General features: G+C 39.4%; 2 protein-coding genes across 2 annotated transcripts; both read left to right on the top strand.

Annotated features, from left to right (window-relative positions):
* Positions 1-223: 223 nt before the first annotated feature.
* Positions 224-4,971, top strand: tmem231 (transmembrane protein 231). The gene is made up of 7 exons (XM_073472413.1): positions 224-630; positions 799-965; positions 1,163-1,291; positions 1,455-1,598; positions 2,817-2,898; positions 3,003-3,108; positions 3,762-4,971. Exons 1-7 carry the CDS (start codon positions 492-494, stop codon positions 3,922-3,924), a joined length of 930 nt encoding a protein of 309 aa, XP_073328514.1. The 5' UTR covers positions 224-491; the 3' UTR covers positions 3,925-4,971.
* A 5,836-nt stretch (positions 4,972-10,807) lies between these two features.
* chst6 (carbohydrate sulfotransferase 6) lies at positions 10,808-19,263 on the top strand. Its single transcript, XM_073472235.1, has 2 exons — positions 10,808-10,986; positions 17,224-19,263. The coding sequence occupies exon 2, from the start codon at positions 17,320-17,322 to the stop codon at positions 18,514-18,516; it is 1,197 nt and encodes a 398-aa protein (XP_073328336.1). The 5' UTR covers positions 10,808-10,986; positions 17,224-17,319; the 3' UTR covers positions 18,517-19,263.
* The last annotated feature ends 6,618 nt before the right edge of the window (positions 19,264-25,881 follow it).

Here is a 25,881-nt window from a genome sequence, read left to right on the forward strand (position 1 = left end):
TCCAAACATTTAACACCGCAGAATGTAGATAGGTGGATTTAAATGATGTGACTGCAGGGCCAGCAGTGTGGACAGCCTTTATGTCGACATTACAGGAGGTCTTCCTGTCCTCGTGCTGCACCGGTCTGGCCTGAACGGGGCGTGAACGCTGTCCCTGGCAGCCATGGTAACCGTGAGACGCTAAGCTAAGCTCCGACATGGCGCGGTGCATGGTACTGGACTAGCTAGGGGCTAAAGGAAACAGCACGTTAATACGCTACGTTTCGCTGAAAAAATACGCTGTAAAATGCGAGTTCGTGTCGGAAGCTGTTAGATGGATATTACTTCACGTGGGTTAATCCATGTTTGCTCAGTTTTTCGTGCACTGTGAGCGTTGGTCCTAGTAGTAGTGTGATCTACTTATTTAGCATTTATGCTAGCTTGAACATTAGCTAGCCGGTTGACTTGATACACAACACTGGCGGTTACGGACGCAGTTAATATCTCTCCCTATGGCTTTCTATGAGGTGTATTCTCATCCGGCTTTGATTCGGTACAAAACGAGTGTTTGCACGAAAGCCACTTTGTTTCTGGTCATTGTTCTGTGCCTTACCTACATCCCACCTCTGCTGGTCGCTTACAGGAGCCAAGGTACACTACTGTAATGTGTAACTCTTGTGATTGCTGCTTCTGTCGTTATTGCTACATGAGGAACTTTACATATAAGTTATACTATGAAGTTTAAATACGCCCCAATGAAAATGGTTTTATTAAACAAGTAGACAGTCTTGCTCGCTGGTTAAAGCCATGTCATTTTAGGTTTCTGGATAAAAAGAAGCACTTATGAGGAACAACCGGTGGTGAGGTTTCAGTACCAGACTCTGCTGGTGGCAGCGACCAGTACTCGGGGAGACTACGTCGCCTGGAGCACCTTTCCTCATTTAAACAACATGCTCGGAGCCAATCTCCGGATCCCTGCTGTCTCTGTAAGACATTCACCACTGTCCCCTCACATGAGCACCACTTATGCCTTAGTGGGTTTGCCTGTATCTACATGATCATCACCTTTAGATCTTGCTATTTTTGACCGTGTTAAAACACAGAGTCAAAAATACAATCCCAGTTGTAACGGTGATTTGTCATTTTGATTAATGGTACCATGGATTTGAAAACCACCCCACAGGTGAGAGAAGAGGACCAGAACCAGGACGGGAAGTTGGACCTCCTGCTCTTTAACCTACAGCTACCTCTAAAACCTGGGGAGCAAGTGTACAGTGTCCAACTGCTGATCACCTTCAGCTACCAGCTCTTTGTATGTATTACCTACCGTCCACCCACAGTGTATACATTAGATGTGGATGTCAGTCTTTACTCACCCCAAAGCAAAACGAATCATGCAATAACTTATATTCTTTGTCAATATTCATTACATTTAAATGAATATATTTTTTCATTCTTTCTTTATGTTCTGCCAGCGGATGTCCACAGTGGTGATGCAGAGCCTGGCGTATGTGCAGCACTCTTCCTCTGTCCCTGGAGCTAGGCTGTTCATCAGTGGAGACCTGAGGCTGCAGCAGAGGACACCCCTGCCTCACCGAGGACTGTACAACATTTACAATGTGAGAGGACTTCGACTTTCTCGCTTTCTCTCTATACACCTGCTCTGTTTCTCCCTTTGCACAAACACAAAGAAAGGTAGGAAGGTGAAGCTGGTGTGGTGGTGGCCAGTAAACAATTAATTTTGCTTATGTAGGTCATATAGAGGCATCAGGGTTAACTGAAGACTGTTTCACAGGCAGTTAAAAGTTCCTTGTAGTATGTTTAAACTTTAAAATACCTGGTCTCCATTACATGCATATCATTTTCACGTGTTTGAAAAGTTTGAGGGATCATTGCAAAAATCATGTGTTTATGTATGTATTCTGTGTATATAAGAATATCGGCCAATATTCTTATATACACAGATACTTCCCAGCATCAGCATGAAAAATCCATTATTGTTCAGGCTTGATTTTTTGTTAGTTTTAGTCTGTCCACTGCAGAGCATAGGATGCTGTAACAGTGGACAATGTAGTGATATTTCTATGGAGAATATTTAGAGGAGGATTAGAGGGTTGGCTCTCGACAGCAGTCCTGCAACTGACCTGTTCGTTGTGATGGCAACACAAAGGATAGCCAAGTGAAAGTAATGGTAATGTTACATGACAGTTACATTAGCTTACTTTATTCGTAGTTCCTTTTCATAGTTTGTCCCAGCTGTTTCTTGTCTAACTCTTAGTGGACTGTAGATAATTTAGTTCATAAATCTGTTTCTTTCAAAACACCAAATAACATTACTTACAGAGACGGAACGTTACTGAATGCAAAACACTTCCTGTTAGAGCTAGTGCAACAGCTCAAGCGACTAAATGAGCTTCTCAAGAAGATATATGTCAAGATACTGTTTTACTAATCAGAAGTTGGCTACAGTTTGTGATGCTGCAGGTGTCTGCGGGTCATTGAATAAGACTTTGAATTTGTAGTGCATAATGTATTGATAATAATTTTGATATTTAAAAAAAATAATATTGATATTACATGTAATAATACGCTGCAATAATACAATAATAATAAATCCAGTGCCTCTGAAATCATCTCTGTTTCTGTCTCTTCGCAGTGCCATAGTCAGGGCATGTACCTTAATGTTTGTTACCACATGCTATATAATGAAAACAATCACAGTACAAATATTTGAATACAGTAGACTACTACATGCTGACTAACGTGCTGAGACAAGCAGAAGATCTTCATTTGTTAAGGTACTGTTCTGTTTGTCTTTTTTCTCTATTAATGCCAAGGTGTCAGTGATCGATGGCTCCAGCCCCTTTGCGAGCGCGTATGACCTTGACAGCATAATTAGGAGCTACCAGGAGAGAAACTGTAAGTTCACAAAGGCTCTTATTTTGTTTGCTTGCTTTCTTACGACTGAATATACTGTGTAACTAAACCAGCTCGAGCTGAACCAAAAACTTTTCCTCTCACAGTGACCACAGTATTGTCCTGTCCCATGCCAGTCTGGACTGTGGGACGAGCCGCTGGGTCTCCCTTTCAGCTCAATGCTGAGATCCGTTATCCTATGGAAATCATTACATATCCTTTCGTAAATGCAGGAAACAGTGTGTGCCAGTGTGTGTGTGTGGTTTTACTTTAACCCCCAATTTATTTTTTGACTTTTCTATCCATCTATCTAGCTTCTTGAATCCTTGCCTTACTGAAATGCATGAGCTTGTCACATCTGTTGATAATTAACATCATATTTAAATCAAACTAATTTAAAAAAGTAAACAACTGAATACATTGATATATGATTAAATGAACAGCGATATGGGATGCTTTAATTGTGGACAAATCATGATATTGCATTAAATTAATTCCAAAAACAATACTCATGTGCTTTATCAACTGCCATATCTCTCTACTGCTCTTTATAGTATATGACACATGTATACTGTCGAGTAGAGTCCGCTCATTTTGACATCGTACAGCACCTAGCTCCAGACATTTGTTAATTAATGAAAAAATCAGTCCAGATGCAGGGTAGAGTGGTCAAGTTTTTCTAAATATATATAATTTGTTTTCCAGATAATATACAGTATCCATATTTTTTACACTGTCGTCAGTGTCTTTTTAATATAATATTTAAACAAATTTGACTACATCTAAATACAGTTGTAAAAAAACAAAGTTTCCGAGTGTTTTTATGAAGTTTTTGTCATCATTTCTACCTTAACAACTCCATCCACCTATCGCCCTGGCTTCTGGGAAACTATCAAATTTGCCTGGATTCAATATGTCAGTGTCCTCCTCATCTTCCTCTGGGTCTTTGAGCGCATACAGAGATTTGTTTTCCAGAACCAGGTTCTAACCACCGTACCCATACCAGTGGGAAAACCTCACCTCTCATGATGCAGTGGCAGTGCTTTGACCTTCAGGTATACAAGAACCACCAGGCTTCCTTTTTTCAGAGACAATATTTCACATCTCATAATGACTCACCAACACTGATACTCTTTGACTGAAATCTAATTAAAGCAGCATTATATAGAAATTGGCATGTTGTGCACTTTGGCGCCCCTGAGTGCAGCACCATTCATAATTACAAATGCCAGGTCTGTGACAATTTGTCAGACATAATGTAGATGCTAACTACAAACAAAACTCATTACAACAATGTTATGTCCTGAAAGCTTGGATCTTGAAGTAAACATGTATGTAATGCTGTGAGAGGGTAGGATCACTGAGGTTACACAGTGCAGAAACAAGTGATAAAGGGCAGAGTGGCTGAGACAGAGACATTCACCCTGTCAGAAGACACTGTACCATCAAAATGATTTTGAATCTGTTATTTTGAAGTAAAAAAGTTACATAATGTTGCTTTAAAATGTAATCAAACATATGCATCTGTGGCAGCTTTAAAACTAAATGTAGAGGAACTAAGTGGTTATGGCTGTTTTATGCTACTGTTGAAAATACGAAGAAGTAGCGGTGACTTGTTAAACTGTTTCCATCTGAAGCGAATGTCGTAAGTGTAGTTATCAAACCACATTAACGGTTTTGACTGTGATGTTTCATTTTGATAACTGACTGTTATCTCTTGAATATTTGTCTGGTTTTTCCTCATCACTTCACAGCAAATTGACCGATGAGCCTCCCATAACTGCCTTTAATTTATACAAACATGCTGAGAGACACACTAATTCATTTATATTTCAGTTTCCATGCAGTCCCTCCTCAACGGGAGCTACGTTCTCTCTTTCCCTGGAAAATACATTCCTTCCTTTACTGCAGTTTGAAGCAACTAAGATGTATAGAAATTACAAATAGGTTTTCTATATTTTTACTGTGTATTTTTATGACAGTTTATAACAGAAATTAAAGACATTTGTTGATGTGCTTGTACATTTTTGTATTCTACAACTTTAGGTGATGATAATAAAGAATTTGTACATTTTGTGTCGTCTACCCATGATGCTTTCATTTACTTTAAAAGATACTGATACTGATTCTCTTCCTGAAAGTAACATGTTAGCATACAATGTCACGAAACAATGCTGTACTTAAGTCCTTCCTCCATGTAGTAAACTAGGTTGCTCCGTGGTCTCACCTGTTGGAAAAGGGCGGAGGAGTCATGTGAATGTGAACTTCAGCACCACACACACACACACACACACACAAACAATAGTACATACTACAATTTCATAAGTAAAAAGATGTCCCTTATAAACAGCTATATTGCTGTACTCTGTAGGAGGGTCTGCAGTCTTTTAGAGGCGAGAGTCATGGTTTTCATTTTTCCTGACTCAATGTCCCAGGAGGTGTTAGTAAATGTGCGTGTCCACACCAGTTTGTGTGTGTGTGTGTGTGTGTGTGTGGATCTCGACTGTATTAGATCATTTAAACCACTCACTCTGCCAGTTTGTGTTGTTCCAGTTTAGTGAGAGTCACACCCTGTTCACTCAATGAGGCTACAGTCCCTAAAATTATGCCCATAAAATGTTACATTTTAGACATTGTGAAGCAATCCCCATTTCGATTAATACAGTGCCGCTACAAATTGAGGCTATATTATTGGGTGTTGAAAATAAGGACAAGCAAAAAGGAAAGAAGGAAACATATTTTTGTTTATTGTAATGTATGGCATTTCCATTGATGCTTATCAATGGAAATACAAGCATTCAATGTAATAACAGAAAATATGAAAGTGCTTTCTATGTTGCACAAAGGCTGTATTAGTTTTCTCATTTATACCTTTAACATCTGATATACAGTATATGTCAGCATTATTGTGTTCTTAAAACTAAGGTTAGTAAATTATTCTAGTATTTTTTATAAAAGAAAATCTCTTTAACGGCAATCAATAAATCAAATGCTCTGAGAAATAAAAGAAAAGAAAAAATCCAGTATCTGTGGCTGTTGCAGGCTTCTAATAAACCCATCCAGTCATTCATTTGGCCCTAAAAGATTAAACCACCTGTCTGTCTGTACCTAGTCTTAGGTAGGCTAGTCTTCCACAGGGCTAGGTGAATGTATTGCTAAAACTGTTAGTGAGCTAGTGACACTAGAATGGTTGAGAATGTGCAGCCCAAATTTCTAATTTACTAACACACTAGCTTGACAGCAGTGAGTACTAACAGTAGCCATGTTTGTTGTTTACATTCATTATGATAATATTAGGTGTTTTCTTACATGTGAGTGAGACATGACCACAGCCGTGCTTTGAACTAAATGTTATCATCAGCGTACTAACATCCTCACAGTGACAATGCTAACATGCTAAACCTAAGACGGTACAGTGCTTGTCATGTTCTGCTTAGTTTAGTAATGTTAAGGCTAGCTAGTGAACCTAAATTGGATCTACCAGATGGTTTGTAACTCAGAACCATCTTATGCCAGGTTCCAGACAACGTCATAATTTCCTAGTTGAAACTTTGAACTTCTGACCTCAAGGCGTTCCAGGTGCACGACAGCTCTTAGGCAAGCGTACACAGAATTGAACCCTCAGGAGTGCAGCCTCCTTGCACTATGAGCAAAAAAGAGGAGGAAAAATGCGACACATAAGGTAACAGTCGCCATTATAAATTGGATATTAAGACACTTTTGTAGGCTAGTTGGAAATTAATAATTCATTCATTAACCTAATAGAAATACTGTCTACAAATACACCCTTGTCATACAACTGCTCCCTCGTGAACTCAGAGAAGATCGATTGGCCCTAATTTTACAAGCAGGAGTTTTGACTTTAAGTGGCATTCCTTGTTTTCTAGTAGGGTGTCAGTTATCTGGAACGCAGCATTAGAAACTGTCCGGAAAAAGGCCAGCCCTATCAGAAAGTATTTTGTAAAGGATTGGATGATCTCTGTCTCCAATATATCATACAACATATGAATGTACCATATGAGGAAGTATGAGAGCACTACAAGTGGAGCCAGTTGGTAAAGAAAGCTCTTGCCGCAGCCAGTAGGGAGAATAGCAAAAACATCTTGTCCATGGAGAAAGCCTTCAGTGCCACTCTCTGCTCTTCTTTCAGTAAAATATACTCTCCAGTTCTGATATCAGTTGCTATAGGAGCTCCGCTCACCGATTGAGGATTGGCTATTGCTGTCTTCAAACTAACAGTCCCTTCTCCCACTGGTTGTCCAAAATACATCAGCCACGCCTTTAGCTGCCAGCAGTTCCTTATGTGACACTGATTGGTCGAACTACTGTGGTTGGCCCAAAAGCGTATAGTTTGAAGTTGGTCAAGATGGACTTGTGAAATGACATGATCACAAGATTTTGCAAATCCAGCTGCCTCACAAGGTAAAGAAAGAGGCTAAGGGCGCGTTCACACCAGCCTTGTTTAGTCCGGTTAAATCGAACCCTGGAGCGCTTGCCCCATGGTGCGGTTTGTTTGGGTCGGTGTGAACGCTGGCCTCGAACTCTGGTGCAGACCAAACAACCACACCCTAGTCCGCCTCGTAGAGGTGGTCTCGGTCCACTATCAAGCGAACTCCAGAGCGGATTATTTCTGGTGTGTACAGTAGCCTATAGGAGCATTCATTCATTCATTCGTTCATTCATTCAAGGAGATGCATGGATTCTATAAACAAGAGCTGCTTTTATGATGAGCCAACTTTGTGATTTTTACACGTTTGTGATTGTCTGCTTCCCTCACTGGTCCCGCTTGTGTAGAAAAAACGTCATGGTAGGCCCTCATTATTGCCTGTCGTCTACTCCGGTACGATCGTCGGATCACATAGCGTCTTCGGCGAAATGCATGGATCAAGACATTATTTAATGCCCGCTGCTCTATGAGGCGTTCATACGCGCGGTCCATTGAAGTTTGCGTGTAAGCGCTCCAGATCAGCACTAATGTAAAAATAAGCAGACGCTCCATGATGTACAGTAGGCTACTGATCTGATGTACAGATTTGCTGTCTACCCGCCTAAACAGTTTGACCAATAACAGAAGGGCGTTGCAGCCAAGTGAGTTTTGTTTACAGATTTTGGACCGTTTGAGTTTGGCCTTTGTGAACGCAAACCGGACCGACTCAAAATTTAAACAATGTATCATCCTCGCGTTGGTTCGGATCAAAAAACGGACCTTTCACGGACCTTTAGGTGTGAACCCGACCTAAGAGACTGGAGCTTGACTGTGCAAGAGGACAGACTAGAAACAAGAGCAGAGCTGAGTCTTTGTAGGAGGCTTGATTACAGGATGGGATGCAACTGGTGGGCCTCTACTCAGCACACCTGTCTCCACTTAAACACATGTAGACACACAGGGAGAGTGTGGGCTCTTCTTATCTCTACACTTTATGCCTGTTCGTCTCCTCTCTATTCCATCCTCTTGCCTGTGAACCCAAAACTGATCTGAGAGCACCAGGCTTGCTGGAGGAGCTATGACCGAGGATGCACAGTTGTATCCTGGGCAGAAACCTTGAGTTGTGAGTTACAGCTGAAATATACACCAATCAACTACAACATTAAAACCACCAGCAGGTGAAGTGATCTACAACGATCATCTTGTTACAATGCAGTGTTCTGCTGGGAAACCTTGACTCCTGGTATTCATGTGGATGCCACTTGTCATACACCACCCACCCAAACACCCCTCCAGACTACGTACACCACCTCATGGCAATGGTACTCCCCGATGGCAGTAACCTGCTCCCTGTCACACTGCAAAACTGTTACGGAATGGCCTGATGACAACTGACGGCTGATGATGACTCCAATTCATGGAGGCCATGAATTGGACTTGCCATGAGGGGGTGTACACTCAGCAAAACACTTTGGTTTTTGCTCACAGGTGTGCTTTGGACTGTAAGCGGCCATTGAAAAAAATATATTGATTCGGCATTAATTATTAACTTCACATGATTAGGCTTACAGATATGCATTTTTTGGTCATTGCTTCTATTCATGTAGTACTTATCAAACAAACATTTGCAGTGCTTCACACCACAATATGTATGGTTATAAAGTAGTTGTCCTCCATGTTACTCTCTCTCCTTGAGGTAACTCTCGGTCTCAAAAAGGTCTAGATTGACCAATGTTGCCATTAATATGATGATACTCATACTGGGGGTCATGTCTCTTAAGTTTGTTTGTTTTGACTACATACGAAACAACCTTTTAACAAGGTGTGTTAGAATCTAACAAGCCTTTTTTCACACCTTACTGCAAACTGATTCTACATCAGTGCCCTGGGGCAAAGTTACCCTCTACCCCTTCCACTCCTCTCTCCTCATCCAACAAGCATTCACTGGTGACCAGAGAGCTTTGACTTTGGCTGGAGAGAGCAGAATGACAGGATATGAGTCTGGCTCATACAGGAACCAGGTGCATCCTTTCATTTTTGTGTTGTATTTTTTTTTCTTTGGATGAATCTTCAGGATCAATCTCTGAACAAAAAGCTTAACCAAAGCCAGTAGTGAATGGTTTTGTGTAGTCCTCATACCAGTAAGTTGATATTTTACTATAGTAGAACTGTTCCTCACCCCATAATTTACATCTTTGCCGTGGCATGTTTGATAGCGTGCAAGAAGGAAATGCTCCTAAATGAGGCTGTATGTGTGAATAATGAAAAACACAAGCGATGTCTGAAAGGTTACCCCATGTGTGAGAGAGGCCTGACAGCTATTGAATTCAGTGTGATCACTCTGTGTTTACTCCCCAAACCCTCACACCCTACAAGCTGCAGACGTAAAGTACGAGCACCGACAGTTGTAACATGGGTGTCAGGTGTATGAATGCAGTTGTTTACAACAGTCCCACCATCAGCACAGGCAGTCTGGCTTGACACCCACTATAACAAAATGTCCCTCCTCTTCATCCTCTAACTGGTTTAATAGTGGAGGTGGCACCTTTCTTTTGCTTTTATAGACAATATTATTTGAGTATTATTACTGATGTATTCATATTTAGGTAGCATTTAATATTGTAGTTTAAGTTCTGTTTGTCATTATTCAAAGCAGTATTGTGCAATAAATGCAGTTGTAGCCCCCAACATGCTACATCAGCAATAACATAGAACAAACTTTGTGCAGAGCTAAAAAATAAATTGTATTTACAAGTAGCAAATAATAATTATAATAATAAAATATAATAATAACCATATGACATAATACATTTACTACTTATTAATGATTATCTTTAAGTGTTACCCTTTTAGTAATCCAACAGATTATATTCTAAATGACAAAAAGCAATATAACTACACAACTATATAATATATAACTTCAGATGAACAATATTCATAGTACAGAGACCCTGAGCCCACATCACACAGCATCATTGGAACAATTTGACTTGAGTCACTGTGACTTGGACTGAAGTTGACTCAAGTCACCGTTTTGATCACAACTTGACAGAAAAGAAATGACTTGAGACTCAACTTAAACGTGTAAGTTAAAGACTTGTGACTCCATAAACATGATGACTCAGTGACTTGTGTGTTTATGTTATGTTTTCAGTGTAGTTTCATGTAGTCCGGCTGTCAGTATTTCACTGTTTAAAATTTTTCAAGTAGAAGAACTTATGAAAGTTTTTGTAAAAGAAATGTTTTTGTTTTTGTTTGATTACATTTTTTCCCAGAATCTGGGAACCGGACCTGTAAATGTAGCCATGCCTCAGCCACAGGACCGTCCGGGCTTCTCTCGCAGCATGCCGCTTCTCTGCTCCTGCTGCTCGGACCTTGAATGAGTTGGCTCCGGTCCCGCCTGCTGCACCACACCCACCCACCCACCACCCTCCTGTATCTCGGACCACCAGCCCCCTACCCCCCTTCCCAGCCTCACTGCCAGTCAGCTCAGCACAGCCTCTGGCCACGTCTCAAAACACCGCTTTGTACACAACCGGACAGTGGAGGTAGTCGAGCAGCTGCTGGCCGGGGACAGAGGGGAGGAGACGAGAGGACCGCAGGGTGTTGGGACGCTGCGCACCGGCTCTGTCGACAGGCAGCACGGCCGAAAGCTAAGCCTAAAGGTAAGGTATTTATGCTAAAAGTAGTGAAAATAGGACGAATTAACGTACTCCTCTTCGGCCAGGACCGTTTGTTCTGTTCAGCTTGGTGAGTCGTGGAGCTAGTTTCCGAGGGACCGCTGCGAAGAAGCTTGCGGACGCACTTTTTGGGACAACGCATGAATAATTTCGCCCTTTTCGTCCTCAACATCGAGACTCATGAGGAAACTAGCGGTTTGCTTGGTGACAAAAGTCATAGATAAAACTATCCAAACTTCAACTAAACTCGGAGTTTATTAAATCCCCAGAAAGACACAGGGGGCTCCATGACACCCCATAAGTTTTGTCATTTTAAACGGTATTAGTATTATTACCATTAGTGCATATGAGAGGAGGACCTGGGGTCATTTCAGTGATAAAAATGAAAACTCCATACAGAGACATTAATGAATCACCCTCCAGTGGGGTGTCCCAGTTTGAGGCTCAGTGACTTAACTGTATAGACCCAGAGAGGGGGGCAGGGTCATGGAGGTAAAGTGATAACACTCTGTATTTGGGTTCGTTTCACAATATTTTTGTTTTTTGATTATTTTTCTGATATTAATTTGGCAATATATATTGCAACATCAGGCCAAATGCTTGCAATTGTACTGTACCTATACTAAAACAACAACAAAAAAAACAACCAACATTCATTTATGGCACTCCCCAGCCCTCGTGATCTACTCTTATGGAAGCTAAAGTTGATGATACATACATGTTAGTTAAGTTGCTTACATCTGTATCCATACTTTCTTTAATTGCATTCCCTGTCATGAATGCATTAAGTGATTTCATTTAATTTGCCAAAAAAGCTTTTTGCTATATATCCACTGATGGCCTGAGCTCATATTGTTGAGATTGTTGAAGAAGACTGCATGACTGAGTAGTTTTTATCTTTTGATCACAGGGCTCTTTCCATGAATACTGATTATGCTTTTTATGTAGTTTGAAGCTCTTGAAAGTTATATTCACAACATTTACAGTGATGCAGTCAATGGCAATTACATTCATAGTTCTCACACTCCCTCAAATAATGCTCACACAGTTTTTATAAAAAGAAAATCACTAGCAAGGACAAATGAAAATCTGACACATAAGACAAAATAGTGCAAACATCAAAAATATAGTTAAATATAGTTAACATCTAATGGACAGGTAACAACAAGATGTGCACTTAACCACATACACTGTGATGTTTGAACATAAAATCACAAAACATTTATACAGAGATGTGAACAGGTAGTCAGTGTTAAGTGAAAGTAGTATAAAGATAAGGTGACATCCATGTATCAGAGTGGTGCCAGTAAGGTATCGTAGTGATGAGCTCAAGGGTTCAACACATTTGTAAACTTGCAACATAGATAATAAACATTTATTACAATGTAACAATAAACGTTATTGTCCAAACTGACATTGCAATGAAACTCAAAATGTTATAGCTATACAATACCCCAAGCATCTTTTTCTGCATTATGTTCTACAAAAAAAGTATTCATATCAGTGCTTATCCAACATATACAATGATACAGATAAATCTGTGGTAGGCCAGTATTAGCTGACCGATATAGCTAAATAAAACTAGAAAAATCATCCCAGGTGCTGTCCATCCTCATCCCTGAAACGGCTTCTGTTCATGTATGATATAGATTTTTTTAATTATCATAACCTGCTTCTCATGACCAATACGATAAGATAACTGATCATTTTACATTTGGCTATCATTGGCTGATAGCCGATAATATACATTTCTTATTAACTGGCTGGTAATTTATCAGCCCATTATATTGTGCAGCCCCAGTTCTTTCCACACTGTCTTGGGTGTTTGAATAAACATTAAAGGTCAGACACATGATGGCTGCATCACAGTCATAAATTTCAGGCTGTGATGAGCAAATAGCAGATTTTTTAGCCTGCACATCCAAAATTGAACTGGCTATCACAATAACCTCCCAATGGGCAGATGACAAAATGTACATTATACAGACCTTCATGTCTATGAAAATGACAAAAAGTAGGCTTTGGACAACTCCTAGTGTATTATTCTAAGGGTTTATAAGCATCAAGAGCACGATCCCTCTCAAACTTCCCTCTTAACTCTGACAGCTACATTTGGGGGGGATTGAATCTGGGTCTTTGCAATGTAAATGAAATGCAGTTTTCATGTCACTGACTCGGTCACACACATGTTTAGGCATACAAATGTGCTTGATACTTTATAAGAATAGACATCGAGGCACAAAGGCAGAAAAGGCTTGCTGTTTTGTCATTTAACAGCATCTCCATTAGTAAGGATGGTAAGCTCTCTTGTCGAGTTACTTTTGGAGCACATTCAACAGTTTGGCTCTGCAGTGCTGTATCGTGCAACATTAATCCTGGGTTGACAAACTGTTGAACAATCCAACCTGGACTAGATTTCAAGGATATGAAAAGATGTTTGAAACTGCAGATTATCTGCATCCAGTCCCCATGAATCACATCCGCAACCACTTAGAGGAATGACATTATGTGACAACTCAGGAGGAAGCATCCTGCTTTGGGCCAGATATTCAGCCAGAAGTTTCAGATAGCAAAGGATAGTCGAAAATCATTCCAGAGAATGGAAGGGCCTTATGATTCACTGAATAGTAAAAAAAAATCACCAATGACATTCATATGACAAAATACAAAACATTTATACACTGCTTGGCCAAAAAAAAAGGTCACCACCTGGATTAATTTAGTAAATAGGTTAGTACCTTCCATTGGATAATTACTACAGTGATTAATATGTTTCATCTGACAACAGGTCAATTAACCCTAACGGATGCAAGGAGCTTATTATTTCTTAAACAACCATGTGGGAAGACATATCCTGTGGTCGTGGAAACGATGATTACTCTGAAAAGATTGGACTCTGGAGCGATGGAAAAAGGTCATGTGGTCTGATGAGTCCAGATTTAACCTGTTCCAGAGTGATGGGTGCATCAGGGTTAGAAGAGAGGCGGATGAAGTGATGCGCCCATCATGACTAGTGCCTACCATACAAGCCTCTGGGGGCAGTGTTATGATCTGGGGTTGCTTCAGTTAGTCAGGTCCAGGTTCAGCAACGTTATGTGCCCAAAAACTGAGGTCAGCTGACAACCTGAATATACTGAATGACCAGGTTTTTCCATCAGTGGATCTTTTCTTCCCTGATGGCACGGGCACATTCCAAGATGACAATGCCACAATTCATCGGGCTCAAACTGTGAAAGAGTGGTTCAGGGAGCATGAGACATCATTTTCACACATTGATGGTCACCACAGAGTCCAGACCTTAACCCCATTGAGAATCTTAGGGATGTGCTGGAGAAGACTTTACGCAGCAGCCCGACTCTCAAATCATCAATACAAGATCTCAGCGACAAATTAATGCAACTCTCGACAGAAATAAACGTTGTGACATTGCATAAGCTTATCAAAATGATGCCACGGCAAATGCGTGCTGTAATCAAAGCTAAAGGTGGTCCAAAAATACTAGTCTATGACTTTTTTTTTCAGCCAGGCAGTGTATATCAAAGGGGAGACGGGATGAGTAGAAGCTACAGACACCAACATCAAGTCTTTGTTTCCCTAAATGTTGTGTACCTCCATTATCCCAAATGTTTCCAACATTGTTCCAACTCAGAGAGATCGACAAGGTTATTCAAGGTAACATTGCGTTTCATTTGCTGCGCTAGTTTGCAGGATCATTTGCATTTTGCATAATTTTCGTTTATTAGTGTTGTCCTTTGCCCCAACAGCCAGATTACTGCGCAATATCCATAAAATAGCAAGCAACAGCACACACTGAAGGTGTGAATGTCTGTCTGTTTGAATTCAGGTCAACCTCTCACTAAACTCAGCACTCCGGTTTCCTCTCTTCTTTTTCCCCTCTCTTCTCTGTATCGTTTCGATCATGGAGTAAAGAACATTTCCTGTACAGCTCCAGTCAGCAGTCAAAAGTATATTACATAAACACCAATAATAGAGGTCACCTCCATGGATTGCTGCCCGTAGTCAGGTTGATGAACGGTCGATACACTTTGTAAACCTCTGCTCTTTACCCATCAGTAAACCGCTCCAGATCAGAGCAGAATCCAATGTGACTCCCGGTGTTTATTTCTCCAGAAAGTCTGGCTCTGCACCGGACTCTCTCCTTCAGAGCTGGCTGGCTCTGATTATCTGAGCAGCAGCTCTGCTACCCAGCTCCTTCTGGCTCTCCCCACACAACACTCAGCAACCATCTATTGTTTTAAAAGAGAGACCTCTCGCGTCAGAAATGACATATTGTGCATTTAAAGTGATTTTGTAAAAATATAGCAAGTAGCCTCAATGGGATTTTAATTAAATGACAGTAATAGTTCATGCTGGTGGGTGGTTCACCTCATTGACTGCAAAGTTTGGGTTATCAATCATAACAAGGGTGGATTCTTACACTGTACTGGAGTAAAGTTGCCAATGTGTTTTTATGTTGAGAAGATCTGATCTGGGTTCTAAGTAGATAAATGAATGCAACCTGAATAGTGTGTATATGTGGTGTTAACATTACCAGCTATTGATGAGAACTAAGGCTGAATGATAGGGAGAGAAGGAAAATAGAGGAAGAAGGATCTGTCATGATCTCGGATGTTTACCTTTGTATCCTAAGGGTCTGAAGGTGAGGAGCTCATGTCGGGGCTTGTTCAATAGGCACAACAGATTATGGTACGCTTGCATGGATCACCTCAGTCAGCAGTGACTTGTTCTTGCACTGGAAACTTCGAAGGACAGTCCACAATACTGTCTGTTTCTTCTTTTCTCTCTCTTCACTGCTTCAGGAATAAATTAATTTAGCGGCTGGATAGACCACTAAGTAGGTGTGGTGGGTGTTGCTGTTTCTATCTAACTCTAAAAGAATGATCCATGATGGCTGCAATGCTCCTAAGGAGGCTTTTCCACTATGAAATGTTTTGGGGAAACACTTATAATCTGTTTTCCCGAATGCTTTGCCAGAAAGAGAGAATTCTTACTAAAGAAAAAAAAGACAGATTATGTAAAGCATTGTTAGCTCATCACTGTGCATTGAATATGGCTCACCATCAAGGCATTAGAGCATCAAGATTCAATTATTCTGGACCATAAATTTCCCTCCTTACACACACACACACACACACATACACACACACACACACACACACACACACTTCTAGCTCCACATGTGGCACATGTGGAGATTCAGTACTTTATGTTCCCTTTAGTCTACTGGCTCTTTCTCTTAGGCCCACCTACACTTGTTTTTTACTAGGTGATCAAGTTGAAATCATTCATATTATAGACTGCAGGGGTGATAAACATGTGTCAGCTCGTTAGGTTTTATTTGCTTTACAGCAGCATATATAGCAATAGAGTACATTTTACAGTAGTTGTTTGTACTTGATTAACAAGTTCATGTGACGTGAGTTTTACAGGATCATTTTAATAATACAAAAGTATACAAAGAGATTCGTCACATGCTGTGGATTTACTTAACACACTAAAGGGGTAAATAAATCATATCAGTTTTTATTTATATAGCCTGAAATCACAAGCACATTGCCTCAGTGGGCTTTACAATCTGTACAGTGAACGACATCCTCTGATAGACCATCGATTTTCAGGAGGTCTTAATCTAAAGGGTTTACTTCATACAGTATACTATTGGAGACCAGAGCGTCAAGAAGCAATTTAGGAATTAGTGAGGTTATTACCTTACTGAAAATAGTAAGTAATTGAATATGAAACTAATCATTTAGATATTTCAACATCCAGTTGGTAGTGTTTTCTGTCTTTTAGCCCAGACTACATGACAAGGAGAGCCATCTTGTAGGATTCTTAGTCACCTCAGTCATCACCCTTACATCTTTCTTCCTGCTCTTATCTTACCAGTGCCTCCTGAAAATTGAGCCCTTACTAACTTTTACGTTAGGTGTCATTTTCATGTGTTCCTTAACTGAAATACTTCCTCATACAATGTTAAGCATGATGTGCAGAGATAGACAAAGCTTTTATTTAGGTATTCTGACAGAGAATTTTTAGGATGAAAGTGGCTGAATTTTGTCATTATCCACTGTATTTTACAGGTGATTTGTGCATAGTTAAAATATGTATTTTCTGGTCAACATTTCAATTTCTCTCTCTTTCTCTCTCCACTCCCTCTCTTTCTCTCTCTACTTCCATTCCAACTTTCTCATTTACCCTCAGCTTTGTCTCAGGCAGAGGCAAAACACAGCTCCACAAGGACGAGGAAGAGAAAGATCTGCATCAAGCACCTGAGACTGACAGTGATCCGCCGCCATCATGCTCCGCTGCAGAGTGAACCTCAGCACCATGATTTTCCTGGTGATCCTCCAGGGGGCAGCAGTGGTGCTGTTTTGTGGCTGGTACGTCCAACTCAGTCCCTGTGGCTCTGCCCCCTCCAATGGCAAAGTTCACGTTCTGCTGCTGTCATCGTGGCGATCAGGCTCATCCTTCCTGGGTCAGGTGTTTAGTCAGCATCCATCAGTCTTCTACCTCATGGAGCCCGCTTGGCACGTGTGGACCAAAATGCAGAAACCTGGTGCACGGGTGCTCCGAATGGCGGTTAGGGATCTGTTGCGGAGTGTTTACCAGTGTGACTTCTCTGCGATAGAGCCCTACCTTCCAGAGCAACACAATGTGTCTTCGTTGTTTATGTGGAGTCACAGTCGGGCACTTTGCTCACCGCCGGCCTGTCCTCTCACGCCTCGCAACCAGATCAGCAACCAGACTCTGTGTTACCAGACATGTGATGCAAAAGGCCTGCGTAGGGTGGAGGAGGCATGTGGCACTTACAGTCATGTGGTGTTTAAAGAAGTGCGATTTTTTGAGCTGGAATCCCTATACCCACTCTTGCAGGATCCAAACCTAGATCTCCGCATCATCCACCTGGTTCGAGACCCTCGGGCTGTTGTGCGATCTAGAGAGCAGTCAGCCAACGCCTTCATGACTGATAATGCCATCGTCTTGGAGCAAAGAAGCATTCCAGCAGGCGAGGTGCAGTATCAAGTTATGCAAGAGATCTGCCGTAGCCATGTGCGGATCAATGAGAGGGCCATCATGAAACCCCCTCCATTTCTCAAAGGCCGCTACAAAATGGTCCGCTATGAGGATGTAGCGCGCAACCCACTTGGGGAGATAAATGGGATGTATGAGTTTGTAGGTCTGGACATGACCACACAGTTGGCAGAATGGATCTACAGGGTGACCCATGGGAAAGGCAAAGGCTCCAGGAAAGAGGCCTTTAAAATCACTTCACGAAACGCTGCTGATGTCTCTCAGGCTTGGCGCAGCACACTGCCCCATAACAAGGTCAAACGTATCCAGGAAGTGTGTAAAGGGGCCATGTCATTGCTCGGGTACAGGACTGTTAACAGTGATAAAGAACAGAAAAGACTTGACATAGATCTACTGGTACCACAGGAACCATATCAGTTCAGCTGGCTGCCAGCTAAAACAGACCAACCAAGTAATAGTTAAAACATGAGTGATGAAGACATTAATACCAAGAGACTACATTGGACTTGGTCAGGGCCTATATTCTTTATAGGCTCTAATAGCTGTTTAAGTCTTTTTTTCATGTTATAATTATCTTTAGGTAAGTTTCATGCTTTCCACCATGAGGTTGTGCTTTCATCTCTTACCAACAACCTGAGTAATAATACCTTGATGTATAAGATAGCATATACTATCCTAGGATGGTGTGAGGCTAAATTGAAACATTAATACATTAACATACAGAAGTCATAAGTCACTAGATACAGACACAAGTACATTTATATCACATTTATTCATCTTACACCTAACACATACACCTCTCATCCCAGCCCCGACATAACACACGCATCCTCATTTTCATCACTTGTGGGGACATTACAAAGACTTCAATTAAATTCCTGGAGCCTTACCCAAAACCCTAACCATAACCACTACTTGTCTAACCCTAACCCTTTACCTTACCTGAACCTAACACAACCCCACAAATTCAGAAAAAAACAAGACCACAAACACACACACACACATTAATCATATGTCTTGTGTTGTCTATTGGAGGCCTCACTTTCCTTCCCAGGTAGTTAGTTTTTAATAATGCTTCCATACCTGATAGAAATGCTTAATTTTAGTGTTATCTTAAGAAAATGTCTTTTCTCAATCTTTCTAAATCTGTTATGTGTGTTAAGATTTAAAAATGAATAGCTGTAAATTAAATTTTTGTTTCAAAAGATATATATTCTTAGATTTCATTCCAGACTTTGTTTACTTTGGTACAAAAAGCAAAAGTGATTGTCATGAGAGCCACAATTTTGTATTGTATTAACTGTAGATTTTCATTTGTGGCAATTGCTGTTTGTGAGATATAAGTATTTCTTTTTGAGTTGGCTTTAAAATGGAGATCTTCATTCCATGTATCATACAACTTTAGCAATTAGCAATGTTCCGATTGTTCCTTTAGCATTTTGTATGCTTTATCTGTTAATTTATTCTTCTATTCCTTTTTGAAAAGAACATCCTCATAGGGTCCTGGCTCCAAATCATAGTGTAAATTACATTTTTAATTTTATATGATAAATGTTTGATTCCCCTTGTACAATAAGTGCCTCCTGTGAGCTACACATTTGAGGTTTTATTGATTGATTATTCAAAATCTGTGATTCCTTAGGGATACTAAATTGCACTCCTAATATTTTTGTACATTTTATTATGTGATTTAAATGTGCTATTTATAACGAAGTTAGATACTTTTACATTTTGTTTTGTAATCAGAGGTGTAAATAGGTTGGGAGGCTTTCACTTTTTGCTTTTAATATTTATCCACAGTTCTTAAACTGTGTTATGTATTAAATGATCTTTATAAAACATCAGTGGGCCATAATAATACAGCTCTAAATTTAGAAATCTGAGACCTCTCTTCCTGCATTTTGCAGAAAAGTTCTGCTAAACTGTGCCTTAATTAGACCAGACAAAAGAGGTGAGTAAAGCATTATGTTGCATACGGAATTACTTTGGAGGGATTAAAGTTAGAGATTGGTATATAATAAGAAATTTAGGTAAACATTATAATTTTCAGCAGATCATCAACACATTTATCCTTCCATTTACATTTATGGGCAATTTTGACCATTTGTATACTTTTAGGTTCACTAACTGAAGAAAGAAAGTTATCCTTGTATAATTGTGTCTTTTCAGAACTTATATCACAACCTAGGTACCTTAATTTTTGTTCCATTGAAAACATCTTAGTCTTTTTGAATGCTACATGGTCCTTTATTAATTTGCATCAATTCAGTTTTTTCAGTGTTCATTTTATAACCTGATAGTTTTGAGAAATCCTCTACGACCTCCATTGCCTTTGGAAGAGATGTTTAGTGTTAGTCAAATCATCAACAAATAAACTCAGTTTTTATTTTTCTTAATCACATTTATGCTGCTTACTTCCTCTGTCCAATTTTCTGAGCCAAAGGTTGGGTAACATGTAAACGTACATGAGGGAGATAATGGGCAACTATCTCAGAAGAAGTTCCATAAACCAGTGCTGTTGTTGACTTATCAATTGTCTGTGTTCAGGAAATTCAAACAGTTCTTACAATTTATAAAGATAGGCCCATTCCAAACTTTCTCTGGTTTTGCTTCATTTGCTTGGCATTAGTATTAATGAAGTATTAACAGCTTCTAATATTTGTTTTGAGACTTCTATCTTGTAAAATGTCTGTTTGATGGTAGCAAATTTCTTTTTTTTATTTCTTTATTATTATTATTATTTATTTACAAATACAGAACAAAACGAAACAAAACTTTTTTTAAACAAACTCACCATGCTGCCTGCACTCAATAAAGAGAGATAAAAAATTATAATTATCTATATGGATTAATCATTAAATCATAAAACAGTAGGACCAAACAAAATATCGTGGGATTTCAAAAAGCAGGCAGCACATTTATCATTTTCACATCCCAGCATGTGATTTGAAAAGCAAAGTGGCCCTACATAAACAGACAAACTAACAAAAACAAACAAAACAAAACAAGGACAAAATAAGACAAAACAAAAACAAAAACAAGAAACAAAAAAAAAAAAGAAGGAAAGGGAACTGTATTACATCGAGGCTAAAGGAGGGGAAAAAGGAATTATGTTCATGGCCAAAGGAATGCAGAAAAGAAAAAAAAATGTAGATCTAACTCCTGTATTGACTTATATTGGTGTTGTGGTGGCATCAGCTCATCGGCAGAAGAACTGAGCTGAGAACTGTTGAATATATGTTATTGAATTGTTCAAGTTGGTTTGTTTGTAAAGCTGACTGTTTTTCGAATGATATCTGTTGTATTAATAGATCCAGCCATTGTGTGATGTTGACCTTTTTCCTATTTTTCCAGTTTTGTAGTATTGTTTTCTTTGCGATAGTTAGGGCTACAAGCAGGGGTACTATGATTTGTTTTGAATGTGTGTTGAGTGTATCTAGATTGCCAAGTATGCATATGGAAGGAGAAAGTGGGATGTTACAGCCAGTGAACTGGGATAGTGTGGTGGTTACTTCTTTCCAGAAATGGTGTATTGGTGGACAGCCAGAGTGCATGGGGGTAGTCATCTGTTGTATTGAGTGTACAATGAGTGCATATGTCTGAACCGGTTAATCCCATTAAGTACGTTTTGTGTTGTGTAATGTGTGTTCCGTGGATGATCTTGTATTGTATTAGTCTTATGTTGGCGTTCCTGGACATACTGAAGGTGTTATTGCAAATGTTATTCCAAAATTGGTTATTGGTGATGATGTTGAGGTCTTTTTCCCATTTGTTTATTGGAATATGGTGTGTATTGTCAGTGGGGCATATAAGTTTATATAGTCGTGAGAGTGGTTTGTTTGATTTTGCGATTTTATTGATGCTGTCCAATAGTGGTGGTTGTTCTAGATGTGTGTTTGATATGTCTATTTTTGTCTTGATTGTATTTTTTAATTGGATGTATTGTAAAAATTGTTGTTTTTTTCGATGCCATATATATCAATGAGTTGTTGGAATGATAGCAGGGTGTTACGGTCAAAAATGTGGTGAAGATGTGTGATTCCTTTTTCTTTCCATTTAGTGCCTATCAGAGGTGATTTATTTGCTAATTTCATCTGGAGTATCTTGACTATTCGGTTATTGAGGACTTTGGTAATATTGTTGCTACTAATTAAACTTACAGGTCCATACTCTGCTGTCCTGGTTTTGGTATCACACTGATTATTGCCTGGTACATTGTTTGTGGGAGAATATGGTGCCTCCATGCAATGTTAATAACATTTATAAGTAATGAAATAAAAAAATACAAATAAAATCTTTTGGTAATCCATCCATGCCTAGCGCCTTTTTCCTTTCCTTTTTTTTTTTTTAAAGAAGGCTATCAATAAGGCTTTTAACTTCCAATATTGTTATTTCCTTTCTTAGATCCTGTTTCTGTTCAGCAGATCGACATTTAAACTTGACTGATTTTAGAAAGGCCATTGAGTCAAAATTCTTTGTTATTATGTGAAATGTATATACATTTTAATGCTGCAAACTTCTGATAAATTTTACTTTATCTGTTATTTGCATGTTGGAAACCGTGTCCTAATGCTATGGTGTACCTTTTTACTACTCTTTACTCTTTGTGTCTTTACACTAAAGTGCCCAGTTATTTACCTGTTTTATTTTCTGATTTATAAGATACTTGATTTGAATAATGGCTTTTTTAAGGAGCAGATTTTCATGTTCAAATTTAATTTCATCCTGGGCATTAGTATTGATTTTTCTACTCTGTCAATCTCTTTATCTTTGTTGTTCTTCTTTTTATCTAAAAAATTATAGGATACTAAAACACAACATCTAGCCAGACACAGTCTGTTCACCCTGCTGCCATCTGGCAAAAGAAACAGAAGTATCCACAATGTACCACCAGACAACAGAGCAGCTTTTTTTACTCCTCCTGAATTTATTCTCAACACTCCATCATAAAAAAAGTTTGTAGAAGTAGAAACTCGGTGCAGATTACAGATTATGTCTAACATATGATAGAAGTTCTATGTATTTTTAATTAATCCTCCAGATTTTATAAGAAAGATTTTTTTATTGAAGGTGTCATTACACATATAACTGCAGTGTGATCTGATATGAAATTGTAGCAATACATTTTTGCATGTGAATAATATGTGTAGTCTAATATTGTGGGGTCAATTACCCTTCATATATATCCTGTTGTTTCTAACATTGCAGTGTATGCATGTGCAAAAGTCACATTGCAGGACGCACAATGTCAAATAAGGTAAATTAACTAAACATTTCTCATTCTCATTTTCAATAACTACTGTACAAGAAAAGTGTGTCTGATGTCACATAATTTAGTCTGATTGATGCACTGAGTTTGATCAGTTCCTAATGTACTCTGGTGAAGGATGCTCTTCATCAATTTATCAAACAACAATAGCAGGCTCCACTTTAGTCGACTACCACACCCTTACAATGAAGATGACTCTGTATGCAGAGTCTGTGTAAACGTCCATGTAACGCAGCTGTCACAGATAATGTGACAAAACATTTTAAAACATCTGGCAGTAAAGATTACAGAACTGTGCTTGTATCTCAGTGGAGACATCTTGCACTGTGTCCTGAACATAAAAACTGAGTTTACATCAGACAAAGAGGGGTGTGGGGGATACTGTGCTAGTAGTGTTGCTAACCGCTGACAGCTGTGTTAGTGAACTCCCCAACCATCTTCCTTTCCACATGTTTAGGTGACCTAAGCAAGACACTGACATCATTGGTGTAAATGAGTGTATAGATTGTAAAGTGCTTTGTCCTTCACTGTAGAAAAGCCCTTTATAGGATTACAAGACAAGATGATATCTACTATATGGACATCTTTGTTGAAGTTAGACATTCTTTCCCCATTGCAGACATTGTAATGATGACACAACTAATAAAGTAGTACAGAATCAAAGTAGCTGAATTTGTGAAGCACTGACTTTGATGGTTGCTGCTTGCAGCTTTAATTTTGGGTCATTAGTCCTATTTGCTTCAGTTGTCATTAAAGGGGAAAACCACCGCTTGAAGCTTTATTTTGGTATGCATTCTTACAGCTTTCTGTACAGTTAATGTTTCACCATGAATTCATTATGCATTCAGATCCCAGATATAAGTCCTATGGAACTGGGACACAGGCCTGGTTTAGCTTTACACACTGGTGCACATGATGCATTTGGATTAGTGGTGCAGGAAATTCAAAACAGGTACTCTCGGGGATTGTGCCACAGAGCAGCCCATCACAATGTGAAGTGTTGGCTGTTGTTTGGCTTCTCTTAAGATTGCTCAATGAGCAGGGGTGAAGATGAGGGTCTGACTCTGTGCTCCACGTGTCTGTCTGTCTGAGACATGGAGCATACGGAACAGAGAGCTCACTGAGTACACCGTGTTCTCTCATTGTGTGTGTGTATGAAGGAGGGGGTGTGTGCAGAAATGCTCATGGATTTTCCAGTGAACAGAGTGTTATGCTGTGTTGGCATGCTGCTTTTGCATGCTGGCTTGTCATTTGATGCATTTAAGGTCCAAAGATTCAAAAGTTCATTCAATCATGATTTGACAACACAGGTTTTAGTCCCTTTATGCTACACAAGAAAAACTATTTTTTAGGATGAAGTGTTGATGATGATATCTGAAGCCTCAGTCTGAGGAATGCAGCTGCTCTGTAGTCTGGTGGTATGGCAGCAGATACTTCTGTGTCGTCGGGTGGCGGAACCAGGTGCTGGTGTCAGTCTGATTGCCAAATGGGAATAAGAGAGCTCTCCAAACATAGCCCCAAACCAGCATTTTTAAAAAACAAAAACAAAAAAACAAAAAAACCTTTAAAACCTCAACCTAAACAAATCTCATACTTTTTAAATTAAATTTTTTTATGTGTTATTTTTTATATTATTTACACTATTGTGAATTTTGTATTATGCAGCACAAGCAAGTTGACTTTGATACCGATCTAAAAGTAGTGCAATCAAGGAATGTTTCGGTGAGTGATTAACAGAAATACACAGTCCATGATTAGGAGTAAGGTGTTCTGAAGCAGTTGTTCCCTACCCAGTGTTTGGGATAGCAGGATAAATCTGATGATTAATGTAAATAAATATGACTCTAAATATGAATATGTCAATGTATGTTATGGACCCTCTAACAGAAAAGCTCGTAAAGAGGATGCAACATATTCAAAAGGACGCTCAGACAAACAAATTAAGGAATAAACCAAATGTTATTAATAAATCAAGAAAAGAGTAAAACTACATACCAAAAGAAAAGGTTGGAGAACCCAACTGAAATAAACAAAAGGAGGAAATCGTTGGGCCAGCCACGCAGTGGGCCGTTGCACCCAGCTATCCCCTCTAAACTAAACAAGAAAAAAATTATTCTAATCCTAGATTAACTAAAGAAAAAACAAAACTAGACTGCTGGTGATCTCCAAAACAAGACTACAAACAAATTAACAAAACAAAAGCCCCAGCACTGAAAACATGTGGGGGAAAAGGTAACAAAGGAGACAAGGTGAAAAATCTCCTCCTTTTAGTGTCAGCTGGGCAGTGGCTTCAGAGAGAGCGTGGCTTCCACTCAATCCCCCTTAAATGCTCTCAGGTAATTGCGACACCCCTGGACAGGTGTGTCTTCCTGAAAGAAAACAGACACAAAAGGAAGAGAGGGCGCCAGAGCGCAACAGAGAGAGATACAGAGAGAGAACACAACCAGTCGGGCACAACAACTATCCCTATAGGCCCGCACATAACAATGTAATACAAATGATATAATATCAATCAACATACCATTAAATGCAACAGAAATATTATTAAAAATAAATGT

This window comes from Pagrus major, chromosome 8, assembly GCF_040436345.1.
Source record: "Pagrus major chromosome 8, Pma_NU_1.0".
Lineage (NCBI taxonomy): Eukaryota > Metazoa > Chordata > Actinopteri > Spariformes > Sparidae > Pagrus > Pagrus major.